The following is a 22,029-nucleotide window of genomic DNA, read 5'->3' on the forward strand; positions in this document are numbered from 1 at the left end:
ATGAGCGTGGACGTCAACAAGACTTTCAACAGTCCTATTTCATAAAAATTATATTATCTCTATCTTATCCACTTTCATAAACTGTACTTTGGAAATGTGTGTGTAAGCCCGAGACAAACCGAAGCTTCCGAGTTTCTGCATTGGAGGAATCACTCACTGTTCAGGTTTGTCCAGAGGCTTGATGTTGCCTTTGTCTTTCGATGGCTTCACGTGCTTTTCGATTTTGTCCAACTCATCCTGTTGTGCCCTCTGTGCGAGAGAAAGAAAGAGGAACCCTCCACATCTTCACTCATTTATAGAGCTGACCCAAACAGCAGAAACATGCCAATTGTAAAGTGTAAACAGTGCATGACACCCACGACTGCACAACTGAAATTAAAGTAAAATATAATTTAAAAAAAGCACCTAGCTAAACGACAACATGAACATCCTTTCATCATTTCTTTCAAATTGTCACTTTTTTTTCCACAAATAATTTTCATAAACACACGCACACACACAGAGTGATGAGCTGCAGGTCTAAATCATAGGTTCAATCTTTACATAGATTAACATTTTTAAAACATCTTAATGTGGCTGCACGATGCTGTTTTGCTGTACAGTACTGTAAAATAATAAACATAATATATTTGATTGATGCTGCTGGATGCTGTATAACAAAGTGTGACATACCTATAATTCCTTCACACATAAAATAGACCTGAAATTAGCTGAAACACAATAAAAGTATGTGCTCACATTCTCATACAAGGCCTGCAGAGTCTCCAAGTCCACCACTGTGTTGTCCAAGTTCAGAATGGCTAAGACGGAGACAAAGAGGGGTTATAGATCACTTTTTCTTTTAGGAAAGAAGTGTTTCTATTATGGCAAAGTTGGAATAAACAAGACAACAAACATAACCAACCGGAGTGATGTGACTGTTTGTGAAAGCATGCAGTCCGAATTGTCCCTCCTATTTCCTTATCTGTCGACTTTTCCTGAACCCCGGAAGTGTTTTGTGTGGCGGCCATGATAAGGACTGTCTGAATTCCCAATAAGCAAAGGAAAGGAGGCTTGTTGCTTCATTTAGAGCCTCCTTTAGCCTAGGAAACACTGATGCTTCATTTAGAGCTTCCTTTAGCCTAGGAAACACTGATGCTTCCTTTAGAGCCTCCTTTAGCCTAGGAAACACTGATGCTTCATTTAGAGCCTCCTTTAGCCTAGGAAACACTGATGCTTCCTTTAGAGCCTCCTTTTGCCTAGGAAACACTGATACTTCCTTTACCAAAGGAGACCAGCTTATGCTGCCCACAATTCCTTGTGGTAACATTTAAAGGGACCAGCTCATCTGAGCATTCAGGGAAACTCAGGATGACTGAAAAAGGAGCAGATCATGTAAGTTACCAAAGATGAAGAACAACTTTAAATCATCTAAAACCCAAATGTGCTTTTTATAGTCCATTTTCAGAAACTTGTAGTTCTTTCCCCCACCATGGCAGACGTCACTAACTTGCACTGTTGTTGCAGTATTATGATGTCACTAAGTCAAAGTGTGGTCCGACTGCCCGCACTGATGTGATCGCCTTTCACCAACTCCTTTAGGAAGCCTTCTAACGCCCTTCACTAACCCCGTGATGTCATCCAGGGGTTAAGGTAAAGTCCATGGATTAGGAAATCGGAGGGACTTTTCGGACGTATGCCAGGGCTCCCTGATATGGCAGTGCTGCTGGCCTGCAGCACAAAGTCATGGAATGGAAAAACTTCTACTGTACTTGAGTAGACTTTTAGAAATATGTACTTTGACTGACTGCTAATCGAGATTACACTCTCCTACCTGGATCCTATTAACCTGTACAGTTGACAAACAGAAGCAACATGTCAAGTTCAACCAGAGAAAAGCTGTTTAATCATCGCATCGCATCGCAACACACACACACACACACACACACACACACACACACACACACACACACACACACACACACACACACACACACACACACACACACACACACACACACACATATAAGGCCTCACCATGCTGGATGTCTTTCATGTCAAGGTGCAGGGAGGACATGAGGATTCCCACTGCCTGAGAACGCTTATTGTTCAGAAGCTTCACAACCTGAAAACTCCCAAACAAAGATGGAGATCATTACAAAGTCAACACAAAAATGTGACTGAGAGTTTTCAAAGTATCACAAAGAGAGGACAAAGAAGTCAACAAAACATGGAGGCGGAATTCTGGAATTTACAGGAAAATCACACACCTGTTTGGCTTTGGACTTGGTGATGGTGTCAGACAGTGGCTGCTTCTTCTCCTTCACGGCCGTCTTAGAGAACAATTCCACAAACTCCTCAAAGTCGACATCAGGCTCCTCAATGCTGTCCCACACAAGCAATGAGGAAACTTCCCTGGAATGACACAAATCACTGTACTTTTACAACCTTGATTTTGATAGCAAGATTCATGTATTGCTGATTTTTAAAACTGCTGAGTTATCTGTGGTTATCTAACTCAGAGCCCAAGCACTTAATAATTGAATTTAATACGGAGGCTGGATAGACCTAATTCTCCAACCCTCTGAAACCAAGCCGACCAGATTTTGATTTAGAAATTTAATAATTATATATAAGGTTATAGACAGAGTATAGATAATCTATAATATGTAATTCTTCCATTTCTTGTATAGATTGTGTGTGGTGTGGGAAAAATGTCTGAAATGTGATAGGAAAGAGGAGACAAATCATGCTTCATAGATTTTGCTTTGTGAGGTTAACACTTAATTGTGATTGTAGCAGGTAAAAATGGCTTATATATTTTTTTAATTTGATGTGGAATCATCACTATATTTTGCATGAGTTAACCTAAGCTATGGGTTGGCTATGTGTTATTATGTGTTACTACGTGTTAATATGTGTTACTAAGGGAGCAGTTCCACCTTGCAGTATGTAGCAGAGCAGGGCAGAGCGGGAGGTTACAGTATGGCCATGGTTGGGTAGTAACGGACTACATGTAACGGACTACATGTAACGGACTACATGTAACAGACTGCATGTAACAGACTGCATGTAATGGCGTTACATAATTAGGATACAAAAACATTCAACTGTAATCTGTTACAGTAGATACAAAAATGTGTAATCGCAATACAGGTACAAAAACTGGGATTACTGGGCAGGATTACAATAGAAAATCAAATGGAATAAACAAGAAATGCAGCTGTCAAATGTGCCATCCGCTGGCTTTGCGACACTTCCGGACGCTTTCAGACCATAGCACTGACGCATTGCCATGGTTACGGCAGCCAGCTGCTCTCGTTGTGGCTGCTTCAGGGAAAGAAACACATTTTCTGGAAGGAAACTCCGACATTATTTTAGTTTGAAGTGGGAGAAGCTCTTAACCTCTCTGTACAATGCTAATGATGCCTCCCAGCAGTGAAAGTAATGTCCAGGGACTCGACGTCTCACCTGGAGAAACATCGACAGATAGGAAACACCTGATCACTTTTACTGATACATACCTTACTAGCTGATAACCTGTAAGTAACCTGCCAATACCATTACTGCTGCTGGTGGTAGGAAGCCATTCTCAATACGTTTAGAGGATCTCATGTTTTAGGTATTCATTGGGGCTACATGTGCCATAACGATTTTTTAAAGTCTGCTCATTGACTAGCAGGTTGCTCAGTTATTATCAATCAGTGATTCATGCTGATTCATGCTTTTTTAGTCTGGATAAAACAACATTAAAACCAACGATGAAACGGAATGACAGAGAGAGAGAGAGAGAGAGAGAGAGAGAGAGAGAGAGAGAGAGAGAGAGAGAGAGAGAGAGAGAGAGAGAGAGAGAGAGAGAGAGAGAGAGAGAGAGAGAGAGAGAGAGAGAGAGAGAGAGAGAGAGAGAGAGAGAGAGAGAGAGAGAGAGTTTTGAAAGTGTTTTGAAACCCAAATTCAAAATGTCTTGAATAGAAATAGTTTTGAGGACCAACTCCTGATTGGTTACTGAGTTTTGTTTTAGTGATTGTTTTACTGATTTAGTTCAAAACGTGTTCTGTTAAGTGCAATTTGTGTATAAGATGTGTCAATGCAATGAGCAGATTCTATTCTTTTTTGTTTTATATGTTTGCTGGTGAAGTAATCCAAAAGTAATTAAATGTACTGTGGTGCATTACTTTTTACTGTAGTACTTAAAGTAAGTTACTGATTCCATTTTTGACAGGTGACTTGTAATTTTAACGGATTACATTTTTTTAAGTAACCTTCCCAACCCTGGGTATGGTAAAGCGCACCCAGGACCAACTCTGTCACATGGTCCAACAACAAAAAGTAGGGTAAAAATGTAGCAGGGGTTGTGAACAACTCGGAGACGCTACAGCAAAGAACATGGAAGCAGCCAGCAGCCGTCAAGTCATTCTCTTGTGATTCAGGTTAAACTTTCTCATTATGAACAGGAGCGTCCAGCTCCTGCTGAATTTCATCCTCCTGTTCCTGAGAGGAGCATCTATCCATCCATCCATCAATTTTCTGCTGCTTATCCAGGCCGGGTCGCGGAGGCAGCAGTCTGAGCAGAGTTGCCCAGACTTCCCTCACCCCAAACACTTCCTCCAGCTCTTCCAGTGGCACCCCAAGGTGTTCCCAGGCCAGCCGAGAGACATAGTCCCTCCAGTGTGTCCTGGGTCTGCCCCGAGGCCTCCTACCGGAGGGACATGCCCGGAACACCTCCCTAGGGAGGCGTCCGGGGGGCATCCGAAATAGATGCCCGAGCCACCTCAGCTGGCTCCTCTCGATGTGGAGGAGCAGCGGCTCTACTCCGAGCTCCTCCCTGGTGACTGAGCTCCTCACCCTATCTCTAAGGGTGACTGAGCTCCTCAACCTATCTCTAAGGGTGACTGAGCTCCTCCCCCTATCTCTAAGGGTGACTGAGCCCCTCACCCTATCTCTAAGGGTGACTGAGCTCCTCACTCTATCTCTAAGGGTACGCCCAGCCACCCTACGGAAGAAGCTCATTTCAGCCGCTTGTATCCGGGATCTCTTTCTTTCGGTCATGACCCATAGTTCATGACCATAGGTGAGGGTAGGAACGAAGATCGACCGGTAAATCGAGAGCTTCGCTTTTTGGCTCAGCTCCTTCTTCACCATGACGGACCGATACAACGTCTGCATAACTGCAGACGCCGCACCGATCCGCCTGTCGATCTCACGCTCCATCTTTCCCCCACTCGTGAACAAGACCCCAAGATACTGGGGGATACCGACCTGGAGGGGGCAAGCCACCTTTTTCCGGTCGAGAACCATGGCCTCGGATTTAGAGGTGCTGATCTTCATCCCAGCTGCTTCACACTCGGCTGCGAACCGCGTCGGTGCACACTGAAGGTCCAGGCTTGATGGGGCCAACAGAACCACATCATCCGCAAATAGCAGAGATGAGATCCTGTGGTCCCCAAACTGGACCCCCTCCAGGGGCTGTGCCTAGAAATTCGGTCCACATATATGATGAACAGAACCGGTGATAAAGGACACCCCTGCTGGAGGCCAACGTGCACTGGGAACAGGTCCGACTTACTGCCGGCAATGCGAACCAGACTCCTGCTCCGGGAATACAAAGACCGAACAGCCCTCAACAAGGGACCCCGGACTCCATACTCCCGGAGCACCCCCCACAGGACATCTCGGGGGACGTGGTCGAACGCCTTCTCCAGATCCACAAAACACATGTAGACTGGTTGGGCGAACTCCCACGAACCCTCAAGCACCTGGTGGAGGGTATAGAGCTGGTCCAGTGTTCCACCATCAGGAGAACCTGGTGGAGGGTATAGAGCTGGTCCAGTGTTCCACCATCAGGAGAACCTGGTGGAGGGTATAGAGCTGGTCCAGTGTTCCACCATCAGCAGAACCTGGTGGAGGGTATAGAGCTGGTCCAGTGTTCCACCATCAGGAGAACCTGGTGGAGGGTATAGAGCTGGTCCAGTGTTCCACCATCAGGAGAACCTGGTGGAGGGTATAGAGCTGGTCCAGTGTTCCACCATCAGCAGAACCTGGTGGAGGGTATAGAGCTGGTCCAGTGTTCCACCATCAGGAGAACCTGGTGGAGGGTATAGAGCTGGTCCAGTGTTCCACCATCAGGAGAACCTGGTGGAGGGTATAGAGCTGGTCCAGTGTTCCACCATCAGGAGAACCTGGTGGAGGGTATAGAGCTGGTCCAGTGTTCCACCATCAGGAGAACCTGGTGGAGGGTATAGAGCTGGTCCAGTGTTCTACGACCAGGACAAAAACCACATTGTTCCTCTTGGATCCGAGGTTCGACTAACGGCCGGACCCTCCTCTCCAGTACCCTGGAATAGACTTTCCCGGGGAGGCTGAGGAGTGTGATCCCTCTGTAGTTGGAACACACCCTCCGATCCCCCTTCTTGAAGAGAGGGACCACCACCCCGGTCTGCCAGTCCAGAGGTACTGTCCCCACCCGCCACGCGATGTTGCAGAGACGAGTCAGCCACGACAGTCCCTGCACATCCAGAGACTTAAGGAACTCTGGGCGAATCTCATCCACTCCCGGTGCCTTGCCACCGAGGAGCTTCACAACAACCTCGGTGACTTCAGCTTGGGAAATGGACGAGTCCACCTCTGAGAACCCAGCCTCTGCTTCCTCAATGGAAGACGTGGTGGTGGGATTGAGGAGGTCCTCGAAGGATTCCTTCCACCGCCCAACAATGTCCCCAGTTGAGGTCAACAGCTCCCCACTTCCAACAGTAAACAGTGTTGGTGGAGAGCTGCTACCCCCGCCTAAGGCGCCTGACGGTTTGCCAGAATTTACTCGGGGCCGACCGAAAGTCCTCCTCCATGGCCTCTCCGAACTCCTCCCAGATCCGAGTTTTTGCCTCCACCACAGCCTGGGCTGCGGCTCGCTTGGCCTGCCGGTACCTGTCGACTGCCTCGGGAGTCCTATGAGCTAACAGTGCCCGATAGGACTCCTTCTTCAGCTTGACGGCATCCCTTACTTCCGGTTTCCACCACCGGTTTTGGGGATTGCCGTCACGACAGGCGCCAGAGACCCTGCGGCCACAGCTCCGAGCAACGGCTTCAACAATGGAAGTGGAGAACATGGTCCACTCGGACTCAATGTCTCCAGCCTCCCTCGGGATCTGTGAGAAGCTCTCCTGGAGGTGGGAGTTGAAAACTGTGTGGACGGAGGGCTTGGCCAGATGTTCCCAGCAGACCCTCATAACACGTTTGGGCCTGCCGAGTCTATCCGGCCTCCTCCCGGTCCAGCGCATCCAACTCACCACCAGGTGGTGATCAGTTGATAGCTCTGCCCTTCTCTTTACCCGAGTGTCCAAGACACATGGCTGGAGATCAGATGAGACGACCACAAAGTCTATCATTGACCTCTGGCCTAGGGGGCACGCCAGCCCGCCGCCATACACCGCGGGCAACCCCAGAGAAGTGGAGTATCCAGCCCCTGTCGAGGAGCTGGGTTCCAGAGTCCAAGCTATGAGTGGATGTGAGCCCTACTATATCTAGACGGTATCTCTCAGCCTCCGTCACAAGCTCGGGCTCCTTCCCCCCCAGCGAGGTCACATTCCATGTCCCAAAAGCCAGAGTCTGTATCCGGGGATCGGGTCGTGGAGGCCCCTGCCACCCAATCCACAATGCACCCGACCCCTACAGCAGCCTCTGTAGGTGGTGGGCTCACAGGAGGATGAGGAGGAGGGTCCCGCGTCGTCCCTTCGGGCTGAGCCCGGCCGAGTCCCGCGGGCAAGAGCCCGGCCACCAGGCGCTCGCATACGAGCCTTGACCCCAGGCCTGGCTCCAGGGTGTGGCCCTGGCTGCACCAAACCGGGCGATGTCTCTGTGCTCCTCTTGTGTGTGTTCAAAGGGGTGTTTTGAACTGCTTTTGGTCTGACCCGTCACCCAGGACCTGTTTGCCTTGGGAGACCCTACTGGGGGGCATAAAGCCCCCCGACAACATAGCTCCAAGGATCATTCAGGTGCTCAAACTCCCCCACCACGATAAGGTAGCAGTTCAAAGGGGAGGAGCTTCTCTATCTCTTTTAAAGACTGCAATGTTGTGTTTCGCGCCAACGTTTCAATAAACCCAGTTAACAAATCAACCAATGCGCAAAGCAGCACATGTAAACAACAACAGAGGTTTATGACTGATGAAATATTTAACAATAAGAAGTGATCGTCACTACCAATCAGCAGATGGCTAGGTTGTCGCTCCTCCTCACAGACCTGTTCCACTGTGCTAGTTACCTCAACATAGGGGTAGTGGAAAATCGTAGCTGTTGCTTGCGGGTTCTTTATGTACCATCCACAACTTTAAAGTGTAACTATGTGTTACTACATCTTCCTACATGTTACTATATGTTACTATGCGTTACTATATGATACTACATCTTCCTATATTACTTCCTATGTTACTATATGTTACTATGTGTTACTACATGATACTATGTGTAACTATGTGTTACTACATCTTCCTACATGTTACTATGTGTTACTATATGATACTATATGTTACTATGTGTTACTATATGATACTACATCTTCCTATATTACTTCCTCTGCTACTATGTGTTACTATGTGTTACTACATGATACTATGTGTTACTATGTGTTACTACATCTTCCTACATGTAACTATATGTTACTATGTGTTACTACATGATACTATGTGTTACTCTGTGTTGCTACGTGACACTACGTGTTACGATGTGTTACTACATCTTCCTACATGTTACTATATGTTACTATGTGTAACTACATGATACTATGTGTTACTATGTGTTACTACATCTTCCTACATGTTACTATATGTTACTATGTGTTACTACGTGTTACGATGTGTAACTACATCTTACTACATATTACTACGTGTTACTACATGTTACTACATGATACTAAGTGTTCCTACGTGGTACTATATGTTGCTGTGTTACTATGTGTTATTACGTGTTGCTACATCTTCCTACATGTTACTATGTGTTACTACATTTTACTATGCGTTACTATGTGTTAGCATGTGCTACTACATCTTCCTACATGTTACTATATGTTACTATGTGTTACTATGTGTTACTACATATTCCTACATGTTACTATGTGCTTCTTCGTGTTACTACATGTTACTATGTGTTACTTCGTGTTACTACATGTTACTATGTGTTACTACATCTTCTTACATGTGTTACTGCATGGTAGTATGTGTTACTACATGATACTATGTGTTACGACATTTTCCTCCATGTTACTATATGTTACTCTGTGTTACTACGTGTTGCTATGTGTGACATGGTAATACGTCTTACTCCACAGCCACAATCCCACCGCAGTTTCTGTGCCGAGACGGGGCGGATGGATTTTTGTTTGGTCCCACTGAAACACTTGTGGATGGTATGGAAAAAACCATAACCACCGGCTACGATCTTCAATCACCCTTGCATTGAGGTACCTAGCACTGAGGAAGGGTCTCTCATAAGGAGGAGTGACAATGCAGTCGTCTGCTGATTGGTAGTGATGATCATCACTCTTGACTTGCCCGCAATATCTAAATATTTAATCAGCTGCAAACCCTCCATTGTTGTTTACATAAGCTACTTTGTGCTCACTGATTGTTTTGTTAACTGGCTTTATTGAGATGTTGGCACTCAATACTACATTGCAGTCTTTTAACGAGATACAGACGCTCCTCTCAGTAACGGGAGTGGCGGAACTTCAGCTGGAGCTCCTCGTCTCAGTAACAGGAGGGGTGGAGCTTCAGTAGGATCCCCTCCTTTCAGTTACAGTATAGGAGGAGCTTCAATGGGAGCTGGACGCTGCTGTTCAATTTAAGAAAGTTTCAGTGTTCCAGAGAACAGAGGCTGAAGGCTTTTACTCAGACAGCCGCCTGAGCTGCAGCTGGCCGCTGTCAGCCACTTCCACGTTCTTCACTCGACACATACCCACATCCCTCACAATCCCGCCAACATTTTAACCGTCCTGTCTGTGTTGGGCCTGGGTATGATTGTATGACAACTCATCCACAAAATATTAAATATTGAGTATATGTCCATATGTATTTAGTAAAGTATTATATGGCTTTGTTTATCTTTGTTTAGTCTTCTCTCAATGATAAACAAATTGAACAAATGCATATAAATACATTTTTAGGAATTATTTTGTATAAAAAGCTCAGTTGGAAGCCGCACATAAATATCCTGAAGTCAAAATTAGCCAAAAATATTGGCATAATGTGTAAAATTCTATCAGTAGTAGATTAAAATTCACTCAACTTATCATATAACTCCCACATTCCTCCATATCTGAGTTATGGTGTGGAAATATGGGCAAATAATTCTTAAATAGTACAACTTTGCTGTACTGTTCTTTAGTGATGGCCAAATGAAGCTTCAATCAAGATTCATGAACCATTTTCTTTTTTTCTGACTAGACTTGATGGCATATTTGATTTGAAGATAAAGTCTGAAATACTGGCGATAAAGTGTACTTTCAAACATGTGTTGAACAGACAGTGCCATCGAGTGGCTTCAGAAAATACAGACAGTGTTTCATGAAGCTTCATTTGGCCATTGCGACCGTACTGTACGATGCCCTGGCACATAAGCCATAGTGGGACCATGGCTTATGTGTTGCTCCATGTTTCCATCATTACTTTTTGCTGTGGAGTTGGATCCTTGTCCAGTAGAGCGGCTTCATGGGTCTGGGTGGCTCCTGCACAGCTTTCCTTGGTGGTTTCTCCTGAGTCAGACCCAGAGAATACAACCCCAGGGGCAGAGGGGGAGGCAGGGACCCCAGAGCTCCTGGAGGAGCTGGAGGAACGCAGATACCTCCTGGTGGAGGAGGAGGTGGAGGAGGCCCACAACCCAGAGGAGGTGGTGGAGGTGGACCTCCAAATCCTGGCAATGAGGGCGGAGGAGGAGGTGGGGGTTGGGCAGCGCTACCAGGGAGAGGAGGAGGTGGAGGGGGTGGGGGGTTGAGGCCTGCTGGAAGGGGTGGAGGAGGAGGAGGAGGTGGGGGTGCTGCTGAACTACCTGGAGGAAGAGGTGGGGGTGGAGGAGGACCTGGCATTGAGCATCCTGGTAAGGGTGGAGGAGGCGGGGGTGGAGGAGGACCTGGCATTGAGCATCCTGGTAAGGGTGGAGGAGGTGGTGGTGGAGGAGGTGCCCCAGTCAACAAAACGGCTACTCCTGGAACGGGAGGAGTGGGAGGAGGGGGAGGAGGGGGAGGCTGCAGCTGACATGAACAGTGGAAAGTGTCCTGTCTGGACTGCAGCTCCTTCGCTCCTTCCAGCTCACTGCTTGAAGGCTCTTTGAATCTAAAGCCGTCGTCCACTGGTGAGGTCTGAACTGACTTGGCCTTCAGGCTGCCCAGTGACAGCCCCCCCTCTGTCTGCAGGTGGGCATCACACACTGCCACCAGCATGCCCTCCTCCCTCCCACACTCCTGGTCCATGGTAGAGGTGGTGACTTTCACAATGTCCAGAAGAGGAGGCTGCCGCTCCAGCTCAGCGATCTTAGTCCGGAGGTCCTCTATGGTTTGTTCCAGCTGCTGGATGACATTCACATGTTTCTCCTTCAGCTTGGTGGAAGGAAGGAAAGGTTCATCCTGCTGGAACAGAAGAATCATATAAATCAGTAGAAGTTTACTGCCAATGACAATCCACACCAAGTGGATGTCAGAAAGGGTTTCCATACCTTAGTGAAATTACCATCAGAGTTCTGCTTGCTAAAGTGAATCTGCTCGACCTTGGTAATGAGAAGTATTTCACTGAGCAACCTTTTCAAACATGTTGGAGATTTCCAGGTTAGCTTTATCAGCGTTGTAGCTGTGACCATACCTGTGTTGAGAGCATGTTTTTGGGGGAAGTGCCTTATCACATCAGAGCTGCTGAAAAATGTTTAAGGGGCCATCCACATGAGCTTGCCGGTTCACCTAAACAAGCTGTTTTGGGCCGGGTTTCTGGCCTGTCATCCACATGAGGCGGTTTTAGAAGCGTGAAAACAGTTTTCTTTAACACGGATCCCAGAGTGGAGAAATTCTTAAACCCTGGCTTATACCATTCAACACCCTGAGGTGTGGACAGCAAAGACGATCATCTGTGGAAGAAAGATTATGCCATCGCCCCCCTATCCCACAATTTCCACTTATTGAGATAACCTCAGGTTTAACCCTGGGTTTTCCCGTACTGTGACACTGGTTCACTTCTTTCTAGGGTAAATCACCCTGGTAACAGGTTATGTTCTGAATAAGAGTATAAAAATCTCCACATCTTGACCAATCAGATCACATGGGAAATGAGCTGCCCGGTCTTAGAAAATCCTGATTGGTGTGCAGAGAGTGAACGGAGAGGAGCGTCTATGCAAAAGAGTTTTTAGAGATATGTAAATGCGATCCTTTTGACATAATAAAATTATGTCTCATCACACTTGGAAGTATGTTCTTGTGCTTGTTCTTGTTCTAGACTTTCCCCCCCCAAGTCTGTTTAGCTACACAAGGGTTGATTTGAAGTATTGAGGTTAATAATGATGGTCACACACTGCATCTACAGAAACATGAACTTGTGGAAGCACAACTACTCATGTCGTCACAGGATGGAATCAATATTCTAACATAAAACCAGCTCACATCGCTGATAGCTTTTTCCAGCTTCTTAGGTATGCGACACAGGAAAAAGTATACAAGTCAAACCTCAACAAATCAGCAAAAGTCCTAATGCTTTTGAAATTAAACAGACTGTCAAAGCCAGTCTGTAAAAAGTCAAACTTAGCCTCTCCAGGCTAATTTTTACAACTGAGCCTGGAGAGGCTTCTCGTGACATTCATTAGCAAGGTGAACACCACGGCACTGCACCGGTACTGTGTGCGGCCAAACAGTGGAATCGTCGATGCTGAGAAAGAACCTTTTGAATTGAAAAATATAAATTGATATAATGAACTGACTGTGCAAGTATGAAATTAGCTTTTTCTCATTGAATGAGTCGCTGTAGTTTTCATTGGTGTGTTTAGTCAGAATTTGTCTCCCTGGTTGTGAGGGCAGATTTTATTTCATTGTAATGTTATGTTAGTGAAATGAAGGACAAAATGTTTCAGTGAGAGAAATCTTCTACCATGCTTAAGGTCCACTCTCTGATCACCCTGTAGTTAGTGGTAATGAGCAGTTACCATGAACTGCCCTTTACAAGTTTCTTAATATGCAAATTAGAAAGCATAAACAAAACAGTATCATCTCAAAAAAACCTGTTCAATTATGAACAGGGATGTATTTGAATTATTTGAATGAAAAGTTCTGTTCTGTTCTTTTGATTTGACTAATTAATTCCAACACAGTGCTAACCTCAGGCTCCACAGAAGAAACAATGACTGACCTCTTGGTTGTCCTTCTGTTGTTGCTTCAAACTCAGCATGCTGGCTTGTTGTTCTGTACACACAAACATAAGCAAGTCCATCAAACATCATTCACTCTTGGCGGTATCGTTGCTTTACTCTCTTCCACCTTCACTGTGCCATTCAGGAGATGAAGTGTGTTGCATAAGCAGGAAGAATATCTCTATTACTCTATTACTATTGTCAATGCTAAATGTAAGGCTGGCCGTCTTCTCTGAACCTCTCACAGCATGTTGGAGAGTTACAATTGTTGAAAACATGCAAGAGCTCTCCAGCCATGTTCTGGTTACAGGATCTCTTCAAACTAAGGACAGATGAGATGCTGCAGTGTCTCATTCAATCTTGTGGAACATCAATGCTAGTCAACTCGTTTATTAATCTTGATGTATGTTATGCTATGGTCACAATTAAAATACAAGGCATGCGGAAGCTAGCCTACGAGTTTGCTGACTTTGGAAAATAACTGCAAGCACAGAGCCATATCCCCTCCAACGCGCATGTGCGCACACACACACACACACACACACACACACACACACACACACACACACACACACACACACACACACACACACACACACACACACACACACACACACACACACACACACACACACACACACACACACACACACCCCACAGTGCCACGCCTGAGCGAGTGTTCCCCCACGTACTTCAGCTGCACTCACCCCGGAACGTGGTGGGACCACAGTGGGAGGCTCTTGGGGGGGGCCCTCCCACCCCACCCTGTGGGGCGTTGGATGCGTGTTGAAGTGTGAATTCATGTTTTGAAGAGATGCAATGTGTGTGTCTCAGGTGAGGTTTAACATTGAGGGGTAGCGGGGGGGGGGGGGGGGGGGGGGGAGCGTTCTCCCACTGCCAAGCGGCAGAACCCTGAAAGCCAGCTGATCCCCTCAAGACCCTGCGTGACTAAGTGTAGTTAAATTGTGGGCAGTGCAAAGTTGCCCTAGGCCCCGCCCACTGGTACCTATTGTTGAGTGAGGTAAGGCGAGGTAAGGTAGGGCGTGGGTTGAGAGGGAGGAGCTCCCCCCATTGCTAAGACCTTGGCCCAGCTGGACCCCCCCGCGCTGCTCCACACGGGGACCAACACCCACATTAACAAGTCACCGCAAGACGACCTGGGCAGGAATCCCCCACCCCCCACCCCACCTCATCCAGCGGTGGAAGAGCAGAGTCTAAGAACTGCATGGCTCAGCACGAGCCCGGCGAGAAGTCAGCGCTTAGGGAACACAGGCCCCCCCACACAACCACACATACTCACTCAAGACAACGGACACTTATATTTATATATAGAACACACATGCACGCGCGCGCGCACACACACACACACACACACACACACACACACACCCCGGACCATCTCCCATATTTATGGCCCTGGGGGGCCCTGCTGCTTTTATCCCCCCTGCCCTGTAAATACCCCCTAGGGCCTTTACATTTTTTTTCTCATAAAGATTAAAAAGTCTGCACCATTCCATTTGTTTTTGCTGTTTTTTTAATTATCTTTGAACCTTCTACTGTTTTGCACTGTTTTTCTTACAAGAGCTGCTATTTTTAATTTCATGGTGCTGAGAACAATGACAATACAACTAATTCTAATTCTTCTAAACAGTGTAATACATCTAAATGTCAGGTTCTGACATATAGATGTATTAATTGAATTTACTATTTTACAAAAGTGTTCTCACCTGCTTCTGCAAGTTTGGGTCCAGGTGTGCTCTCTGCTCCAGGCTTGGCTGGGGACCATGTCCTCCTGATATGACCTGGTAGTCTCCCCTCAAGAGGATCCAGGGAATGTGGGGGCTGGTTGACTGCTGCCCATGTGTATAGTTGGTCATGCTAGAGAAACAAAACATTTGAGAAGGCTCAAAGTTGCACAGCCTTTTCCCGCCACCATCCTATTTGTAACAGCAGCAGTACAGGTGCTGCTGTTCAGGGGTCTGAAAGTCAAGGATATTTAGATAGTTGTGAAAAATATTTAAAACGATATAGCATTTTCACTTCACATTTATTTTGTATTGTTCTATCACACAAAGTACACAAAAATTACATTTCGGTTTAGAGTACAATGTGACAAAATGTGGAAATGTTCAAGAGGTACGGATACTTTTTCAAGGCCTGTAACGGGTGTATGTTTAATTTCACTGTTTTTGGTCTCCAACAGCAGCATTGTTCTGTGATTAGCCTCATTTAGTTGAAAAAACTAACCGAAAGCTTATGTTACATTAGTATAACTCAGAGGACGTCAGGTTCAACAGAGGAATGAATTGTGTTGCTGCCATCCCTGGTGCTCCTGCACAGTAAACATACGCCACCAACCAGACCATGAACAGCAAAGAAATCAGATTGAGAGATTTGCTGAGGAGTTCAAACTCTATCTTGAAAAGTACACCAATGAGAGCACCAAACTGGCTACTGGCTAATCACTCTTCTGACAGGGCAAGCCAGACACAGCTAAGCTGGAGCGGCAGTCACTCTGTAGTGACTCGAGGTCCTCTGTAATGGATCTGGGCTTTACAAGGGTGCAAAACCCTGGGAGAGAGTCTTACAAAAGGACAACAAGCCGGTGTTGTGCAATGTTTCTCAAGTGGTGGGTTGCAGGCCCATCTTTAAAAAACAATCATCTGACATTTACCCAGACCGAACCAAAACCTAACCGAAACTGGGTGCTTTTCCACCGGAAAGACTGGCTATGCTGGCTCCACCTCCTTCCTGGGCCAGCGAGGAACCAGGCCAGGGCCAGACACACCATCTGGGGGTGGAGTTACCGCCGGAGTTTTCACTACTTACAAGGCTAGAACCAGACGAAAACCAGTTTTCGTCTGAAAACTACAACGAACATGGAGTCCCGGAGTGGTTATCGAGAAACAAAATAAAGGGTTGTAACGATGTGATCAGTCACTCCCTGAAGTTAATAATAGTAGGGAACGAGATCATTTTATCCTTCATCGCGGAGCCATGGCTCTCGAGAGCTGTCGCGCTGCACTGTCAGCTGCGTGAGAAACGTAATTTAGAAGCAGTTTTCCATTGTTTTCACGCTTTTCATCGTAACATCATTGTAACTAACTTCACATCCATGTCTTGTTTCCCGTTATGACTGCAGGCTGCAGCAATGCAGCCGCTGCGCAATCCACTGTGCGGCTGCAGCGCCCCTCTACGAGACGCTCCAATATTATTTTGTAACCCAGAGAAATGTATAATGAAGCCATACTTTTGGTTCATCGGCAACTGTAAAACAAACTCCATACTCCTGTAAATGAAAGCTGAATTTTTTTAACCATAAAATGAGCCTTTTAATGGCTTCAGGTGAAAGAACCTTAATCAGCGTGTGTTTATGTAGGTTTACATTATATATGGCTGTCAAGATGCGTTCCATCATTCTACACCTCCATTCCTCCTGATACTGAAGCATTTGATTCAGACACGTCCAGAAATAAAGTAAAAGCAGCAGAAATTCACAATGCGAAATGTTGAAAAATAAGCCCCAAGCTCATTCACAAGTTTTTTTTCTCTCTCTCTGGCCACTAAGGGGCTCCGGACTGAAACAGACGTGAAAAAAACACAATAGAGCAACGAGGAGACTCAATGTTTTCTGTCTCTTTGGTTTGCATGCGAGGTTCAGGACAGACTAGATGCAGTGACCCAGACCAAACAGATGAATACAGTCCGTCTCCTCACTCTTCTATGGGTGTTGTCAGTGCTGATTGTGAGATCAGTGACGTATCACATTTTGGATGACATGCAATGACATGGCTCTCACTTGGCTCCGTTACCGGTGGAAAAAGAACCAGTTCTTTGCCGGTGCTCATTTAAGAACTGGCCCTGAAACTTGGCCTGCACTAGCTCCTGGTTCTTTCTGGTGGAAAAGCCCTAACTGTGGCTCAAACACCAAGATGAGACTGAGCCATAGACTACCTGTACTGTTGCATCCCTATCTTTTGGCAACTGGCAGGTGATCGCATGAAGGACAAACGTTGGCCCATGATATTTGGAGCTGACGGGTTGACCATGAACCTCATGGGAGGAAAACATGTCTGAAATAAGTGGCTTAGTTTTTTTGCAGTCATGTCCTCTTTCCTGGGACACACTCTTTTATTATTTCAAAAAACAACACACTGATCCATGTTCATTAACTATTTTACACAACTGCGCCGAAACTAGTTCTCTTTCCACAGCATCGTCGCATACTCACTCTTATTTTGAAAAACGGTAACTTCTGGTTAGTTTGTGTTCCCTAACATTTTTGTTTTTAAAAAACAAACAATGAAAATCAACCAGTTGTCAAAGTTCTTGACCCTGATGAAAAAAAAATACATTGAATTTCAATTTAGATTTTTACATTTTAAAATGGAGATCCAATAACAACGAGTATATCAGTATCATAAGATTGAGATTTCCTTTAATTTGTAACATGAACATCTTAATTTATCCTAAGGAGTATTCATGGGCTTTCTCAAGGGACCTACAGTGGTGTTTTTCACTGAGTGATTATGGAATTTGACCATTGAAACATTCCATCAATTAATACCAAACAGTGACCAGGATGATTTTGCCCAGGGTATCAAACATACTGTTCATCTGAAAAACAATTAGAACAAAGATGTTGATGATGAAGGCATGTGCAGTGCGGACATACCTCGAACTTGGCTGATGTAGTGGCGGTGATGTGGGCTGCACTGCCCCCCAGCTGCTCCCTGAAGCAGTCTGTGAAGGGCAGCAGGAGGCCCATGGCCAGGATCCTGGAACAGAGCCTCTCTGCCTCCTCAGGCTCCTCCTGCTGCTGCTGCAGGAACAATTTTTCCAGAAGAGTTCGACCTGCACATCAAACAGACAGTTTCTGCAACAGCTCCAGGGGACCAACTTTGGAAAGTTTGGACTCAGTTTAATATGTAGCAGTGACTGATAATTTCACATGTCAATGTCTGTTTTTGAAGCACCTATCTCCTGTAGAGGTTTCAGTACTTCAAAAAGTCATCAAACTTTTGCTGCTGGAGTGACCATTGATATTGCTGTAGTCACATGCTGGAACAAATGTCCCACCAACATGCAAACCATCATTGATTGAAACCTTTTAAATCCATGCAAAAAAAACCAAAAAACACATTCAAACTGGCATCACTACATAGACGTATTCCTGTCTTTTTCTAATCTTTTAATAGGAATTTAGTTATTCGGGTCCCTGCACCGACACCGCATAGGACCTGAATGAAATCGTAGGGATTATCATTAGTGAGAATGTAACGGCATCCAATATGGCATTGCATTAACACTAATGCAAATCCTGCAAATTTGGAGAAGGGTAACCCCAGAATCCTGTTTCACTGAGAGCTACAAAAATCGGTACGCACATGTAACAGGCTCCTACAGCGATACTGAAAGCTCAACAGGAAGTCAGATATTTGGAGGAAAATGGCGGATTTTGGTGAATTTACAAATTTTCCACAGCGAATTTGTCCCAGAGGGAAACTCCAATCTGCCTTATCTTTGGCTTTGATAGAAAAGGGGTTGAAGAGCAAACGTCTGTAAAGTCTCTCACAAAGGTTTTCTTGCGTGGCCGTGACCACGCCACGAAGTTTGTTTCACAATGAAACAAGAATTGCAGTGTAAATCCGATGACTGTGGTCAGATCGGCCTCAAATTTTAAACTTTGCATGAGAGTCCAGCCCTGATCACAGCTATGTGATGACTCTTAAACATAATGCCATTTGAGGAAGTGGCTTTGACAACTTTTGCCATGGAACAGGGAGTGATACGTAAATAGACTGAACTTGATCAGATCGACCTCAAACTTGATATGTTGCATCAGAGTCCGACCCTCATTGCAGCCATACGGCAATCACAGCCATCAGCTATGGCGCCACCTGCTGGAAACAGGAAGTGGGCTATACATGCTGAGATCTGGCTCTAACTTCAGACGTTGCTTGAGAGTTCACGTCTGATCAGTCAAAAGATAGCCACAACTATTCAGGCATGATACACTTACATTAGCATCTTCGTTAGCATTTGCATATGTGCTGTTCAACATATGCGTCAATGTTATCATCTGTGCTAATTATCATACACGCAGCATGACAGGCCACATCTGATCACTGTCAAGAGACACAACCGTTGGGCATAACGCCACCTGCTGGAAATAGTAAGTGAGGCATACATGCTCCGTTCTGGCTTAAAGTTTACAAGTTGCATGAGTCCACATCTGATCACACCTTGAAGGTGGTTACAACAACTGTGTATAGCGCCACTTGCTGGAAATACCAAGTAAGGCAGACATGCACATAACCTCAGCATGCAACACATTTTGACATGCGTGGGTGTGCAAGGACCCATCCAACGCTGCTTGTAGCTTTAATTATTTGTTTTATAATTTTTATTTTATTTTTTTTTATGTTCTTGGATGTTCACCTTAAGGCTGTTTAAATGAATGTTGCCACACAGTGTGGACAGAGGACTCATGATTCGTCTGAAACTACAGTTAATCGTCATCATGTGTTGTAAAAACCCAGAAATTCAAAATCCTAACAAGCAGTGACACACAAAACAGAAGATGTAACAGGGAATTCACAGTAATAAGAGTGGAGACAATAGTACTAAACACAAGACACAACACACCGAGTAAAGGATTCAAAGATTGCTTATTTTATGAAAACACACTTGCTCAGAACTGATGTTATCGTAGGTGTAATGGAGACAATTAAAATGTTAATTAACGTTTAATAACTATAACTAGCAAAACCATAACTGTAACACCAGTTGCAGACTGTATATAATGGCTAACTAGATATTTCAAATGAAAAACATTTAGCATGACAAGAGTTATGCCTTGTTTTGCTTTTGAAGCTAAAAGCCTTCAAGAATAACAAGTTAAAGGGCCTTGTGTTGTGGTGAAACTGCACGTCACCTGTGAAGACATCCTGATAGCCGCAGGTGGAGACCTGTCCACAAGAGGACCTCCTGGTCCCATAGATGGGCTGACTGACTGCTCTATAGCCCACCAGGTACTCCCCGGATCCACCGGAGCTTCCTACATCGTCCTCTCGGCTCCTCAGCCTCCTCTCCAGTTCCTCCGTCCAGTCGGCTGAGCGGCTCAAAGGACCAGCGAAGCTGCGGGAGCGCTGCCTGCGCACCATCGTCCTGTCAACAGTCACATCACTCTCACTTTATCCGCTGTTTCACACATTTCAGACCCCCCACAGAGCTGCCATGAGGTGCAACTGTCCTCTGCTTTCATTGCAAAAATCCCTCTGAGAACAGGACAATTTAGATTCATTATTAAACACACCCACTTTTGTACAAAGTAAAACACTGCTGTAAAAATGAATGTGCATATAAAAGTGGTGTAGAGTAGTGGAATAATATACAATGTGTTGGGGGCCGCTCAACCTCATGGAAGGGGGAGGGGAGACCACGTTTTGAGAACAAAGGACCACATGCCTACAACTGAAAAAGTCTGCCATTGGTCACGTGATCACCCCCTTGGACCCCCCCTTCCAAGGTGCAATACTAGAGGCCAACGGCAGGGGGCGCACGAGAGCTCCCCCTCACCAGCTGGAAGGTCCAGGGCGGGCCCTCCGTCAGGATTGGTCCACATGACCCAGAGCCGACCGGTAACACGAAACCACAACAAGAGGTATAAAACACCCCCGCCGGGGTGATTTCTGCCTCTCCAATGTTGAAACCTGCGTAAAGACGGACGCATCCGTTTCGCACGGAGACGAAGTGCCACGTGTGCCCGCTGACCGGGCCGGAGTTCCACACCCGGCCGGACGAGCCGACAACCACCGTGGAACTACTTCTACTTTTCCCTTTTTCCTTTTTTTTCCTTCTTCACCGGAGTCCGAGTGTGCAGCTGCCAGCGCACCCTCCTCCCGCATGCAGACCTGAAGCCGCTTCTTCTCCCCCCCTCCTCAAAAGAAGCGCTTGATCATCCTGTGGACTTTTTCCTTGTCCACAGACCAGTTTTAGCTTGTTTTACCTGGGACGCCAGTGAAAACAAACTCGCAGCCGGGAAATCAACGGATTTTCACCGGCCGCCGGCAGCACGTTCACCCTCGTCAAACTGAGTAAGGCTTAGAGTCTGGGCAGGCAATGAGAATAACGTGACTGTAATATTGCTGTGTGTTTATTATTGTGTTGAAGTCAGGGACGCCGATCCCTGTTTCCAACCAATCTGTGTCTGCGCGTTGGATTTACATCCACGCGAACCTCCTCTCTCTCTCTCTCTCTCTCTCGCTCGCTCGCTCTCTCAACTTGCACAGACCATTCCCAGACTGTGGAGTCCAAGACAGTGTGCAGAGCTGAACATATTCTGTCCACTGCCCTTCTCCCTCCCTCCTTTTCATTTTTCCTCTCCTCCTCATAAACGATCGCGTAAAAGCAGCCGCGCGCTGCTGCACCCGCTTCTGTGACCGTGTGTAGTTCACTGTCCCTGGGATTTCTCAGCCACGAGCCCCCAGGCGCGCTCCGAGCAGGCTCACGAGCCGTGCACGAGCACAGTGACGTCACGCTGTCCAGAAAGAGTACACTAAGCGCCTCTGGTGGCCGCGTTGGTGAGTGCAATCTCTTGAAAGACCGCCACTCGGTGGACAAGTCGAGTCATTGCATTCTCCCTCCGTGCGCCGCCGCGCCCCTAGTGGTCGTTCCGGTT

General features: G+C 46.2%; 1 protein-coding gene across 1 annotated transcript in view; it reads right to left on the reverse strand.

The window, feature by feature from the left end:
• Window positions 1-22,029, reverse strand: part of fmn2b (formin 2b) — a gene marked incomplete at both ends in the record, with an annotated part of 57,630 nt that overhangs the window by 22,863 nt on the left and 12,738 nt on the right. The window contains 9 exons of the mRNA XM_080517505.1: window positions 158-249; window positions 739-800; window positions 2,017-2,104; window positions 2,250-2,394; window positions 10,634-11,589; window positions 13,346-13,398; window positions 15,074-15,224; window positions 18,022-18,200; window positions 20,284-20,516. Coding sequence (XP_080373631.1) covers window positions 158-249; window positions 739-800; window positions 2,017-2,104; window positions 2,250-2,394; window positions 10,634-11,589; window positions 13,346-13,398; window positions 15,074-15,224; window positions 18,022-18,200; window positions 20,284-20,516 — 1,959 coding nt within the window. The remainder of the gene's footprint in view (window positions 1-157; window positions 250-738; window positions 801-2,016; window positions 2,105-2,249; window positions 2,395-10,633; window positions 11,590-13,345; window positions 13,399-15,073; window positions 15,225-18,021; window positions 18,201-20,283; window positions 20,517-22,029) is intronic.

Source organism: Blennius ocellaris (assembly GCF_963422515.1).
Source record: "Blennius ocellaris genome assembly, chromosome: 21".
Taxonomy (NCBI): domain Eukaryota; kingdom Metazoa; phylum Chordata; class Actinopteri; order Blenniiformes; family Blenniidae; genus Blennius; species Blennius ocellaris.